The sequence below is a fragment of the Podarcis melisellensis genome (genome assembly GCF_964234715.1).
Source record: "Podarcis melisellensis genome assembly, chromosome: 13".
Lineage (NCBI taxonomy): Eukaryota > Metazoa > Chordata > Lepidosauria > Squamata > Lacertidae > Podarcis > Podarcis melisellensis.
This window is the reverse complement of record NC_138545.1, coordinates 15500383-15515092: the sequence shown is the minus strand read 5'-3', so window position 1 is coordinate 15515092 and position 14710 is coordinate 15500383. Positions and strand designations below refer to the sequence as shown.

Genomic DNA, 14710 nt, shown 5'->3' with positions numbered 1-14710 from the left:
GTGAACCTGACCTGAACAGGATGGTCAAGTGTGCTTGAAGGAGTTGCTGAACATTAACTGGCCTGGAAGAACTTCATTTGCAGCTGAACCTTAAACAGGAACTGAACCAAATCTTTTCATGATTTGACTCACTTGCTGAGGAATGGCTGCCAGTCAAAATATTTGTGGGCACCAGGCTGGGAAAAACTGGCATACAGTGGTACGTCAGGTTAAGTACTTAATTTGTTCTGGAGGTCCGTACTTAACCTGAAACTGTTCTTAACCTGAAGCACCACTTTAGCTAATGGGGCCTCCTGCTGCCACCGTGCCACCAGAGCACAATTTCTGTTCTCATCCTGAAGCAAAGTTCTTAAACCGAGGTAATATTTCTGGGTTAGCAGAGTCTGTATCCTGAAGCGTATGTAACCTGAGGTACCACTGTATAGGAGTTCAGCCTTAAACTTAACCGTTTTTCCATATTTTGGGGCTCCCCGTTGGCTGTGTTACAAACACTGTTTGTCACCCAAATGCCAAGCAAAATATTTGCTCCGAAACAGGTACACCGAAATGCTAAGCTATTGCTTTTAATGTCACAGGGACAGACTATTGGTTTTTTATTATGAGCATTGTACTTTTATGGCAGTACGATGTCGTATTTATACATTACTCAGATAATTTCCTATGATTAGATTAGCATTTGAGTCAATGTTTGTACGCTTGTTGTACAAGTGGTTTCAAAAAACAATAATTACCCTGATTTTTATACCTAAGCACACAGAGATTGCTATTGGGATAAATTTATTATTTTCTCTGTCTGTCTGTCAACCACCCCCACTCCCAGCACTGCTGTCCCAATTAAAAATCAGAGTTGCCAACTTTTGCTTTAAAGTCGCATTGTTTGGTCTTAAAACCGAGAGATCTGACCACAGATGTGCTGCGTCAGGCCTACTGCAAGCTGGCAAGGCTGATCTGCGGCCAGTCACAAGCCTCCCTCATGCACAGTCATTTTGGATGGGGCACAAAGCAGGTGGAAAGGCCAAGGGGTTCAGTTGGGAGATGCTGCAAAGGCCCGCTCTACATCTCTGCCCCACAGCGAAGGGAGGGTGTGGGGCAGAAGGAGATGGCAAAATCCTGAGACAATTGTATGGACGTCATCCCATCAAGGGGAAGTTGGGCAGTGCTATTTTTACTAGATATGGAGACCAGGCCACCGGCCAGACTTTTCCTGGGGACCGCCAGATGGGCTGGCCACACACAGCAGCAGCTTCATCAGAATATTTTCTCCACCCATGAGGCTGCATGCACGCCACTGCATTTAAAATAACGGGAACTGTAATTTACATCTCACAGATATAATTTTCAACACCCTTACAAACACCCATGGAGAACTTTCAATTTTAATTTTACAAATACAGTGGTACCTTGGTTCTCAAACACCTTAGTACTCAAAAGACTTGGAACCCAGTTTGCAAACTTTTTTGGAAGCCAAACATGTTCCGTTTTGAGTGCCACACTTCCGTTTTGAGTGTTACGCTGAGGTCTGTCTGTTTTTGCTATTTATTTTGCGTTTTTGTTTTTGCGGCTCTTTTTGTTTCGTTTTTGTGATTGTGTGGATCCCAGTTCAGCTACCGATGGATTGATTGTGTGACTGCAGTACACTGTTTATTGCTTTCATTTTATGGATCAATGGTCTCGTTAGACAGTAAAATTCATGTTAAATTGCTGTTTTAGGGATATTTTTTTTAAGAGTCTGGAACAGATTAATCCATTTTGCATTACTTTCTATGGGAAAGCACGCTTTGGTTTTGGAACACACTTCTGGAACGGATTAAGTTTGAGAACCAAGGTACCACTGTAATAAAAGAGGAGAAAAAACTGAAAGGGGAAGAAACATGGAACGGAATGAGATCCATCGAGGGCGTTACAGACAAAACCCCTTGAAGGGAAGGGATATTGAGCAGCGAGAGGATTCAAACCAGTGGAAGGAGGGAATCGAATGTGGGGAAATCGGCCCTGTGTGCCACTGCCCAGCAGTGGTTGAAAGCCGGAACTGCAGTGAATTCAGTGGAGAAAAGGAATCTCTTTTCATCAATAACCTTAGAGCAGGTCAGGTGGAGAAGGTACCTGGCTAAAAGCTTCCAGGTCAGAACAAAGAAACTCGAGGTTACCGTCAGACCATCTTCACACACCTAGTCTTGTGCCCTGGGTTATGTCTGTGGTAGGGCTGCCGTATTTCCGGCTCAACCTCCAACAACTTTCGGGATGTCCAGGTTTTTTACTTTTTGAAATATGGCAACCCTAGCTATGGCGACCTGAGGGAGCTAAAAAATAATGCAGAACAGCATCAAGAAAGATGGAGCGAAACCCTGGTCCCGTCAGACTCACACACAACTTACTTTCTCCTTCCTATTTATCAAAAGTATCGGGGATTGAAACCGGGTCTTCAGGAGTGTTTGTGCCAGCCATAACGTTCAAACCTTGTTCTCAACCATAACCAGTGCCTTCCCCCTTCAGCTGTGTAACAAACTGTTTTGGAAACAGGGGGGTTTCAAACACAGCATTTGCGATAAGACTTGGGGGTGGGTGGAAGAAGTTAGCTGGCCTACAAGATTAGAAAGGAATCATTTCATTAGGATTTTCCTTTTGGGATCCTGATCATCTGTTTGGGCCGTATGCTTAAATATTTTATTTATGTATGTGAGTGATTCAATGACAAAATAAAGCCTGTCTGCAAAATAAACACATGTTTTATAGGTTTGATATACCTATGCACCATAGGTTTATACAGGAATTTCTCGACCAGAGACTCCTGTTTCAATAAAACAAATGGTATTGCTTTATTGTGTATTTTAAAGATGTTTATATGTTTTTATAGCGGGTTTTTATACTGGGTTGAAGCCTGTTTTCGCATTAAGTGGTATATAAATCAATTGATTACATAAATAACAAGAACTGGTGTGGTTTGGCGGTTATAGCAACCTTTATCAACAAGCTGCTCTCCAGATGAATTGGCCTGCAATTCCCAAAGGCCCTGGCCAGTACTGGGTTCGAATGCTGGATCCAAGCTAAAATCTCTACTTAACCCCGAAGATCAGTGGGTGACCTTGGGAAATTTAAACTACCTGTGAACCCAAATTACGCTTCCCGCCCCCCGGAAGCTGCCCACTGCATCTTTCAATGAGTCACAGTCCAAACTGTGCACCCTCCCCCTTTGAAACTTCCCAAGGGACTGAACCAAAGCAGAATCGCCCTCAGTGTGGAGAGACCAGACAGAATTAGGAGTCATCTACTAAGGGGAAAGAAACAATGAGGAGCATCTTGGGTGCCTTTTCGAGCCTCTCTGTGCCAAACTACACATGCAGCAAGAGAGAGGTGGTCGGATGGACTGAACCACTGTTTTTCTAATGTTCCTTGCATTAAATCAATCCCTGCAAGTAAAGAACTAGCATCTCAGGAAGGGAGCTCCTTTCCCTGCCAGTTTTTCCACTTGCAGAGAATTCTTTTTTTAAAAAAAATGAGTGCATTCAGAATTGCTACTCTCGACCCCCCATCTCACCTTGTACAGACTTTCTAGCACCTAATTTTGCTGCAGGTATAGAGACAAAGGCCTGTTGACCATCAGGCAGGGGCACGTTCAGAACAGTGATTCACACAGAAACACAACAGGTGAGCTCATCCGAAGTTCGCAGTCACACACTCTAAAATGAAATAGTTTCTGACTCAAAGCTGAAAGGTGCCACCAGTTTCAGTCCTGGAAAATGGCATCTCGAGGTGTCAGATATGCATCCATCTATTAAGACACTGTACAATGCAAATCCCCTTCTCTCCACTGACAAACACACACCCCTCCAAAAAAAACCAGAACACTCGGCTATCGGACCAACGCAAAATAAAAACAAATTAAAACCTTTTAAAAAAAACAAAAGGAGAGTTTATAAAAAAATATTTCCAGAAACCATAAAACAGAACCCAATGAAAATAATAATAATAATAAAAATTAATTAAAAACCCCAACATTTTTTTATTCGCAACATTTCTTTCGGAAGGAAAATAAAACCAGGGGAGGGGGAAAATAATGAAAAACAGGCTTTTTAAGACCAAAACATACTTCCTTTTTTTGATTTTTTTTCAGTTTTCGTTTATATAGCAAACAGTTATTGTACAATAATAGAACCCCTGAAATTCAGATTGGAACCTGGTCTCGCGCCCGCCCCTCCCCGGCATCCGAGCAGTTCCCAAAGGGTGGGGGGGTCTGGGACAGAGATGTGCAGGTCAAACATTGCGAAAGACACATTGCTCCAAAGTGGATTCTTTAAAGTTTTCACTTTTTCTTTCTTTCTCTCCCATCTCCCCTCCACCTCCCCTCCCTGGGGCTTATCTTTGTCTCGGTGGATACAGGTGAGGAGGAGGAGGAGAAAAAACGTGGCTGTGTGTGCGGTTTAAAAGTTGTAGCCAAAGATGGAGAAAATCGCCTTGGAGGGAACGAGGAGGAGCTGGAATATAGCTTTGGTCCGCTAAACTGGGGGAAGGGGTTTCATGTATGCAATACACCAGTGACCGGAAAACGTTCCGTATTATACCTCTTGGGGGGCAAATCCCTTGGAACATTTTGTGGGAGGCTACATCTGTGGGGTGGGAGGAAAGGGTTTTTCGTTTGATTTTGCAGGAGGGGTGTGATAGCAAATGCATCCCCCCTATTCTTCTATCATTCCAGGAGCAAACCGTTTAGGCTTGAGAGACAGCTGCCTGTATATTAATGCTCATTTGCCTTTCAAGTGATTGCGGGTGGGAGAAAATACGGGTGGTTGGGGAAGGGGGAGCGGAGGGGTGGGCTTATCACCTGCAGCCCCTCTCCCTGTCCAAAGGGAGCATTTTTGCCCCTCTCTGGGGTTCATCTGACTTCCCACCCCTCGCAGCCCCCCGCCCAAAGCAGCAGTCTGTAGCATAGTAGCGCACCCTTAGATGATAATTCTCGCTTTTCTCTCTCTCGCTCGCTCTCTTCACCGTTTCTTTTAAAACCTGAGGTATTTTTCTTTTCTTAGTTAAAACATCCATTAAAAACAAATATTTTCTTTTCTTAAAAAAACAACAAAAAACCCTAAACGATATGTCTGAAAACAGCACCTCCGCCCCCCTCGTTTGGACAAGGGAATCCGAGGGGTTGGGGTGGGGGTCACTGCATGGCACAGGGAGTGTGACCCCCCCACTCCTTTTACATTACGTGTTTTTGCCTCTCCCCATCCTCCACAATCCATAAAGCACACAGTGAAACCCTGACCCATAAATTGCCATTTCTTAGTGTACGGGTCTCCTTTGGTCGGAGGAGGAATTGAGACTGAGGAGACAAGGAACAAGCAAAGGCTGTTGTGGCGAGAGCAGGCCTCATTTGCGCCAAGGAGGGTGAGCCCCGGAATCAAGTAGGACGCATTTATGCTGTGTCCAAAGGGGAGTTAGCGTTTTTTTGAGGATGTTTGGGGGGGGGAGAGAGGACTGTTTGATCTTCTCCCCCCCCCCATAAATGCACAATACTGACCTCCCTCCCTTGCCCCACACTTGCCTCCGTTGTATCCTAGCCCCCCTCCCTCCCCACAGCTCCTCACCATCTTTAATACTCTTTTTGTTTTAGGAGCTTCTAAGAGACGACTGTGGAAGTAGGTAAATTCTTCTATGGGGAAGTGGAAATCCAGAAAAGAAGGGAGCAGGGCATGGGGAGAAAGTAAGATACCTTGGCCCTCTTTGGCTAATCAAGTGAGAGGGAAGGATTTTAGTAATAACAAAAACAAAACAAAACAAAAAAAACCACCACGGACAAATGAAAATTTTAAAAAAGCAATGACGAAAACCGATTTTCTTAAAACAATATAAAAGCACCCAACAGAACCTTAAAAAACAAACAAAAAGACACCGAAAACCTCGCCTCCGATTCCACAACCTATCGCTGCGTGTGTTTTTTCAAGTAATGCTTTAGTAATAAATGAACGTTCAAGTATATATCAACAAAAAAAAAACAAAAAAAGAAGTAGTTATGGTTACCGATTTGACCAAAAATAAAATAAAATAAGAAAAACCACCACCCAACCCAGCCTCAAGCCATTTCTCCTCTTCCTCCCCTCTGAGGACCCAGGCGGAGGTGGAGGGGAAGGGGGCCGAGGAAGAGAAGGGGCTCCGGGAAATCTTTGTAACGAGAAAGTTGGGTTGGGGGGGTGGCAGCGGCAGGGAGGCCCCCCCCAGCTGTGGGAATCCGGTTGACCTGCGATGATGCCCCCCACTGGTGACTGACCACCTCTCCCTCCCGAAACCCAGCCGAGTCCCATCCCCGTTGGAGGAAACCAAAAGAAGCAAAAATGGCTCAGTGAGCAGAGCTGGGCACCTTGGACGGCTGCAACCAGCCTCCCTTTCCGGGATGGGCCAGCGTGGCGGAAGGGAAGAGGAGCTCCCGTTCGCCGCATCAATCCCACCTCCGCTGCAGAAGGGAGCCAAGAAATGGCCGACAAACAGGCACGTCTTCGGTCCGGAACATTCTTTTTCGTGCCTTTTTCTACAGTATTTGCCCCCCGCTCCTCCTCCTGCCACCACGCTCTTCAGAAAAGGGAAAGAACGACCATGGGGGGGTGGGAAGAAAATGCAACCAAGGTGGGGGAAGGGGGAAACGTGTGTGTTCAAGTTTGACAACTCCGCGGCCGAGAGGAGGGCGACCAGAATTAAGACAAGGCTACCCAAGCCCAACATGCGTGGTGCTGTGGGAAAGAAAACGCAGCTCTCTGCTTTCCCCCCTCCCTTAAAAGTGGTTATTAAAGCTTATGGACCAAAGAAGGAAAGTGGGGTGGGACAAGGGTTGGAGGGGCTGGCAGAGAAGGGGGGGTCAGGGCAGACAGCGGCCTCTCCTCTCCCGGGAGGGGTTTTCAAAAGTAAAAATCAAGCACAGCAAGACAGCAGGCTCAAGCCGTTCATCTTGCTTGCCCCCCACCCCCCCAGGGGCTGACACAGACACACATTACTGGCCGAGAAGGGGGGGGGGGCAGATAGAAAGGCAGGATCATGACTTCCAAGTTGGAAATACTGCTGGAGTGGAATGGTAGGCGGAGGTGCCAGGATGGGATGGAAGAGGAATACACAAGGGGGGGGGGTGACAGCAGGCAGGGCTGTTTGGATTAACAGATATATGTACTGGGGGGGGTGAGGGTGGAGATTTGGTGTGTGGTTCACATGTACTGGTGCAAGCAGCCACCTTTTTATGGTGCTCCTGGTAGCGACACCCCCAAAGTTGTCTGACTGGAGGCAGAGGGAGGATGTTCCTCGTGTTAATTTATCAACGTGGCTCCTCCAACATTACCTTTGCGGTATGGAATGGTGTCCTGAGGGGGAGGCCTTAGGAGCTGCGCTATGCAGACAGAGGGCAGCAGGAGAGGCGCCGTGCCTGCATGCGCACATGTGAAGGGCCGTGGCACTTTCAAGGTGCACCCTCCTTACATGCGCAAGGGTAGCACTGAGAGACACAGGACATTTCACGTCACACTTGGCCTTGCGTGCTCCCTTGCGGCCTTCTGGTGTGCGTTTTCGCACAGGGACGTACGAGGTGGATCCGAAGCATTTCTGGGAAGGATATCCCAAGCTTCTGAGTTTTTGCATGGTCTACCAGTGAACTGGGGGTGGCGGCTGGGGACTAAAGACGGGGAGGCAAGTGTTGTGGGACGGGCGTTCTTCGGGGAGTCTCTCCACGCACACAGCTTGTGCGCGCATGAGTGTTATGTCGTTTGTGTGTGCGTGTGTAAACAATACAGCAGCGGAGACAGCATGTGTACGGATTGCCATGTGCGCACATGTGGGGGGGGGATGTTATCATTTTGGCTTGCAGGGCCAGGAATACGGGGCCCAGATCTGGGCCGCGGGAGACCGCCTGCACATTCAGCCCCCGCGTATGCGTGGCGACCCACGGCCTGTGCCCTCCCAGTGGAAGTGGGGCGGACGGAATTTCAGTGGGTGTGTAGTGAGGGGGGCAGGAGGGATCGAAGTATCAGCTGCCTGGCTCCCCCGCCCCACCCTTTGTAAAAACCGCACTGAAAAAATGAGTGCTTGGGGAGGGAGGGATGGGGGGTAAGACAGGCAGGCAGGAAGGCAGGCACGCACACTTTCAAAATCATAAAGGCAGCATGTGGGGGGCGGGATGGAGGAGGTTGGAGTGCACATATGCATCGGGGAGGGGGCCGGAGTGAGAAAAATAACCTGACACCATAAAATAAGCTGCCTTCCTCCTGAGCCAGCATTTCAAGGCTGTGTGTCAACCCCCCTCACCCCGAGAGAAAGAGACCATGGTACCGACTGCGGCACAGACAGGTTGGGGTTGGGGGGGCGGAGAGTACGACGCAGTGCATGATGGGAGGAGGAGGAAAACGCCTTTTCCCAGCATTGTAAAGCAACAAGGCTACCCCAGGCCCCACTTACTCCGTGGCTCTGTCCTGGAACGAGGGGGGGGGTGGAGCAAGAGGCGGCCGACCCCCACCCTGGCAGGGGAGGGGAGTGGGGTGGGGTGGGGGGAGCACAACCCTCCACCCCTCTTCTTTAGCTGCGCACGTCGAGGGGGGTGGAGACGCCACTCCGGTTCAGTGCATGGCTTTAAGTAAAAAGGTTCTCTCAGAGTCCGCGTCCGGTTTGTCCGACTGGCGAGGCAGAGTCTCCTTTGCGCCTCCACCCCAGGGCGGGTATTAGCTGTCCTTCAGCAGCAATTTCTCCTCGGGGCAACGGAAAGGAGGCCCGGGAGGCGCCGAGCCAGGGGCCGGGGGGACGGAGGTGCTGTTGGAGACAGAGTCCTCGGCAAAGCGGGCGCAGGCCTCGGGCGTGACGTGGTGGCAGGTGCGCAGGTCGATGCGGGAGAGGCGCGGGCAGCGGCGGAAAAGGGGCAGACACTGATCCGTCAGCCGGTTGCACCCTGCGGAGAAGGGGTAGGGAAAGAGTGAACAGGCAGGTCAAATGTCAGGAATAAAGGTTTTGCTTCAGAACTCCCCTGGTGTGGGGAAAGCAGGTTCCTTCTCAAAGGAACAGGGACCAGGCCTCCGCCCTCCAAAAAGGCAAGATTACTATCTCAGCATGGAGAAACAAACCATACGCTAAATTTGCAGCTCGCTGGAATCCAGGGAAATTTGAAAGTGGGGATGCAAAAAATCAGGTCTCGGGATGGAGTTTTTCAAGCCAAAGACTGATCGAACATGCCTGTCGCATGTAAGTTTTTTGGTGGGGTTTAGGTGGCATGCATAGGAAATACCGTATTTTTTGCTCTATAGGACTCACTTTTTCCCTCCTAAAAAGTAAGGGGAAATGTGTGTGCGTCTTATGGAGCGAATGCAGGCTGCACAGCTATCACAGAAGCCAGAACAGCAAGAGGGATTGCTGCTTTCACTGCGCAGCGATCCCTCTTGCTGTTCTGGTTTCTGGGATTCAGAATATTTTTTTTCTTGTTTTCCTCCTCCAAAAACTAGGTGCATCTTGTGGTCTGGTGCGTCTTATAGAGCGAAAAATACGGTATCTAAGTTCACTTATTCTAAGGGTGGAAGGCATATCTTCACTACATATTTAACAGGCCTAATAGTAATTTCATCGGCTGAGGGAACTATGGGAACTGGTCTTTCTAATTAGATTCTCAGCATAGAATGAACATACTACAATTCCCAGGATTTGGGGGGATAGCTGGGAGCCATGATAGTTTAAGAAGTTGTAAAACCAGCACACACTTATAAGGCTGATATGCCCTGTGCAGTTGTCTAGCTGCTCTTTGTGTTGCCTCCTGATGAGAAACAGTCATTCTTGTCTCTTTCTGGAGCCACACTTGGAAGTTCTGAGGCTGTGCTTGGGACTAGGTGAAGGTAACAATAAAAATTACATCTGTGGTGGTGTTGTTGTTGTTTAAGGACAACCATTCCCTGCAACATTCAGATCTGGCTAGGGAAAGAGAAGGGGGCAGACGACTGAGGCTTGCATAGGCAGCACAAGACCCAAAAGGGGTCAGTAGGGACGTCCTAAGTGGTGTAGACCTACAATAAGACTTGCCTAAAGAGCAGGAAAGGATTGGTACCAGAGCAACCAGGAGAGAGTCAACATGGTGTAGTGAGTGTAATCTGGTGAACCGGGTAATCTGGTGAACCGAGTGTAATCTGGTGAGTGTAATCTGGTGAACCGGGTTCAATTCCCCACTCCTCCACATGCAGCTGCTGGGTGACCTTGGGCCAGTCACACTTCTCTGAGGTTTCTCAGCCTCACTCACCTCACAGAGTGTTTGTTGTGGGAGAGGAAGGGAAAGGAGATTGTTAGCTGCTTTGAGACTCCTTCAGGTCTAAAGCGGGATATTAAATCCAAAATCCAAAAACCTAACCAGCCTCGCAGGGCTGTTGTGAGGATCAAAATGGGTTGGGGGAGAACCACGTTTGCCACCTTGAGCTCTTTGGAGGAAAGGTGGAATATAAATGAGACCAACCAAAATTGGTAAGAGAGAAGACTGAGGAACGACATTCGGGGAGAGGAAGGAAATCCCCGACACTCACCGGCGAGGTTGAGCTCGGCAAGGGTCTCTCGGAGTGGGGAGTTAGCAGCAGTCAGCAGGTTAACAGACTGGTCGCCCACGTGGTTGCAGTGGCTCAGGTCCAGTTTGGCAAGCTGGGGCGTGTGCCGGATCACCAAGCGCAGCGAGGAGTCCGTGATGTCCAGCCCAGAGAGCCGCAGCTCAGAAACATTCTGGAGCCGACCCCGACTGTCGGTCTGGCCTGGCGGTTGCAGGGGGAAGGAAGCAAACGAGTTAGGCAGGGGCGGGGGCAGCCGGGCCAGAGGGCACAATCCCTTTTGGAGGCGGACGGCTCAAGCTGCTGTTAAAGGGTGGCAGTTTTAGGTTTGTCCAACGGCATTTGCAGATTTTGTATCCGAGGAAGCCCTCCAGAAGCTGCTGCACTCCAACTCCCATCGGTTCCAGCTGGCTGAGCCAATGGCAAGGGTTGATGGGAGTTGTAGTCCAGTTTCGGGGGGCGTCGCCTTGGCTGCCCCTGAAACAGAAGCACCCACCCCCCAGAAACAAGGCAATGGACGGTGTGGTATTTTTTTAAAATAAAGAAATAAGATTCCAGGTTGATGAGCAAGGTGCCCACTTTTACGGATCACCTTAAGTACAGACAAATCCCCTTCTCTTAGCAAGTATTTCCAGAGGAAGCTAGCTAGGACTGTTGTCTATACGGCATGAAGCAAAAAATTCCCTGGTACCTAAAAAACTAATCAGGATGGAACGTGATTGGTTGCAAATTTTAAGCAATTGTTTGAAAGGTGCAGGTCAGTAATACACAGTTAATGATGTCTAATGTCCTGGAAGAATTTTGCCGGGAGAGCAAGGAACACAATCCATTATTTTACGCCTGCAGTTTGAGGAAGGAAAGGAACAGAGTCGGCTGCGGGCCCTTCCCCAAAGGGCCTCTCCACCCCCACCCCATTGCGCGCCCCCTTTTACCCGGCTTGGCATCTGGGGCAGGCAACAGCAGTTCGCGGAGGTGAGAGTCCTTGACGTCCTCGATCCAACGCAAATCCAGGAGCCGCAGGGAGGGGAAGTTGGCTGTGCTGAGCGCCGACACGGAGCACCAAGAGCAGCCTGTCAGGATGAGTTCCTTGAGGCCTGGGGGGGGGGGATGAGGAGATGACACTTTGTCACTGAGGTTCTCCTCTGCACCTTCAGCTGGTCCTGCCCCCACTTCCTTTGAGAAGTGACAAGTGCTGCCTGGTAGCTCAGGGTCTCCCCCCACTAAAAAAATATACCCTCACCCTCACCATCAGGAGGGCAGGAAGCCTGGAGGGCAAAGGACTGGGGGGGCACTGACTTCTGCGCACCCAGAGAGCAGAGGCTAGAGTGTAGGAGACTTGCACCTGTGTATGGAATTGCTCCTGGGTCGTGACCCTGGCTCCCCATCTCCTCCACCTGCTGCCCACCCAACCAAACCACCTCCTGCTTCAAGGCAGAGTGGCTCACTGAAGTGGGACACCTGTGGCTGGGCTGTTCCATGTGAGACTCAGAGTGTGGGGGGAGAGGGTTGGCTCTCCTGATTCAGTGCTCCTCTCCAGAAGCAGAATTTTTTTCCTGGGGCACCTGTTTGTAAAGTAAGATGCTGAAAGAGGAAGCAGGCTCATTTCTCATTTTGAAAAAGCAGGGAAATATTTTGTCTTGTATCGCAGGTTCTTCAAATGCTAGAAACTTACTCTTTAAAAAATAATTATAAAAAAACCCAGGGATTTGACACCATGGTTCATTCCAGGGTGTGGGGACTCCCCCCGCCCCATCCAATGGGTGCCTTTGCTCAAAACAAAGTACATTTGGGGGGGCATGAAGGTGTCAAGGAGAAGATTAAGAGGGAACCCCTTTCCTGGTCATGCAGTTTTTCTCATATACACACACACACACACACACACACCTACCTATCTATCATCTATCTATCTATCTATCTATCTATCTATCTATCTATCTATCTATCTCCAAAACATCCCCACTCACTTCTTATCTTCTTTTCATCCCAATTTCATGACCACACAGGTTGGTCCCGCCTCTATCGGAAGTGTCTGCCCCTGAATCAATCAGGCCGCCCTCCCAAGACATCGCCAAGGAAACCAAGGCCGAAGGCAGGAAATGCCACCTGGACAACCCTGTCGCCATGGGGACGTTTCGGATCCCGATACCAAACACGGCTATCATTTTGACTGTGATAATTTTTGTAAGGCCCCTTGAAAGCCTCTCTGTGCTGTGCAACAGGATGCAAATGCCTTAAAGAAGTAAAATAAGGTGGCACAGCCTAGGCACAGTCCTCCTTCTGGACACCAGACATTCCCTTTAGCCACTTATCTCCCACCTCCTAACAAACAAGGCCCCCAAAACTTCTTTACTACTCAGTCCTGAAAGCCATATGCCAAACCCTGACAACTCAAGTCTACTTCCGGCTGGGCTTACTTTCTCAATGACTTTGCTGAGGCCCAGATAGTTAGTGACAGGGAGCCACTTCTTCGTGTGTCCCCTACATGAGAGGTCCGGAGGGTGGCAACACGAGAACGGGCCTTTTCTGTGGTATCTCCCCATTTGTGGAATGCTCTTTCCAGGGAGGTTTGCCTTGCCTTTTAGGTGCCAGGCAAAATATTTTCTTTATAACCAGGCCTTTGGCTGATCAAACATTCTATGGCCTTTTAAATGTGCTTGTGGGAGGGGGGTGTTATTAGTTGGTTTTTGTTTATGTATTATGTATTTCCTGTTCTCATTTTCTTTATGTTTTGTGTGTGTGTGTGAACTGCCCTGGGAGTGAGTGAGTTAGTTAGTTAGTTAGTTAGTTAGTTAGTTATACCCTGCCCATTTAGCTGGGTTTCCCCAGCCACTTGGGGTGGCTCCCAACAGAATATTAAAAACACAATAAAACATCAAACATTAAAAACTTCCCTAAACAAGACTGCCTTCAGATGTCTTCTAAAAGTCAGATAGTTGTTTATTTCCTTGGCATCTGATGGGAGGGCATTCCACAGGGTGGGTGCCACTACTGAGAAGCCCCTCTGCCTGGTTCCCTGTGATTATTTAATAAATAATAACCATGGAATCATAGAGTTGGAAGGGACCCGGAGGATCATCTCGTCCAACTCCTTGCGATGCAGGAATATGCAGCTGTCCCTTATGGGGATTGAGCCTGCAATCTTGGCGTTATCAGCACCACACTCTAACCAACTGAGATACTTATTCAGATAACAACAGTAACTGGAATATCTGAAGACCAGGGCGGGCTGTGTAGGTCTGTAAGCACTTTTGCTCCTTCCAGAGCCTCTGGCTGCTGGGAAACGGAAGCTGAAAGAGACACTCCCTCGGAGCCACAACATCCAGCTGCTGTTACATCAGGTGTTTGCAGGCTGGGGTGATCTCTGCCAAGACCTGCCATGGCCCAGAGATCCAGCAGCAGCATTGCAACTGGGCTGTGTGCTCATATAGCCGCTTTTGCCGCTCACTAGAAACCACTGCCTAACTTCAAATCATTGTGCGCCACCTTGAGACTTTTGATTAGCAAAGGGGGTGTAAGTGCTCCTCCACACACACCCCACAAAACACCCACAATACCTTGCAACCTGTTGAGAAGCCACATTAGCTGCTTCTTGGAGATGTTGGTCCAGCTAAGGTCAAGGCTGGCCGGCTGCCGGCGGATGATGCCGCTCAGCATGGAGGGAGTGATGGATTTCCGACGGCTCAGGTCAATGTGCGTCCATAGCCGCTTGTCACAGCACCTGGGGCAAGGGGAAGAGCGGCAGAAGGGGAGAACTCAGCCCAGGAGATGGCGGGGGTGCAAAAACACATCTGTGAGCGATCATTCATTAGCAGGGCTAAAAGGTTTAGAATTGGTGGGTTGATCCAGGATTGTATATATAAAAAAGGTAAAGGACCCCTGGCCTGTTAAGACCAGTCAAAGGCGACTATGGGGTAGCAGCGCTCATCTCGCTTTCAGGCCGAGAGAGTCAGTGCTTGTCTGCAGACAGCTTTCCAGTCCTGTGGCCAGCATGACTAAAATGCTTCTGGCACAATGGAACACCATGACGGAAACCAGAGCACACGGAAACGCCGTTTACCTTCCCGCCGCAATGGTACCTATTTATCTACTTGCACTGGCATGCTTTCGAAATGCTAGGTTGCCAGAAGCTGGGACAGAGCAACAGGAGCTCACCCCATCACAGGGATTTAAACCGCTGATCTTCC

At 49.1% G+C, this 14710-nt stretch overlaps 1 protein-coding gene across 3 annotated transcripts in view; it reads right to left on the bottom strand.

The window, feature by feature from the left end:
* Window positions 1–7454: 7454 nt before the first annotated feature.
* Window positions 7455–14710, bottom strand: part of FBXL19 (F-box and leucine rich repeat protein 19) — a 30421-nt gene continuing 23165 nt past the window's right edge. For all 3 annotated transcript variants that reach the window (XM_081883622.1, XM_081883624.1, XM_081883623.1), the window contains 4 exons: window positions 14081–14244; window positions 11459–11620; window positions 10512–10730; window positions 7455–8905 (listed from right to left, as the gene is read on the bottom strand). In XM_081883622.1, coding sequence (XP_081739748.1) covers window positions 8682–8905; window positions 10512–10730; window positions 11459–11620; window positions 14081–14244 — 769 coding nt within the window. In that variant the 3' untranslated portion in view covers window positions 7455–8681. The remainder of the gene's footprint in view (window positions 8906–10511; window positions 10731–11458; window positions 11621–14080; window positions 14245–14710) is intronic.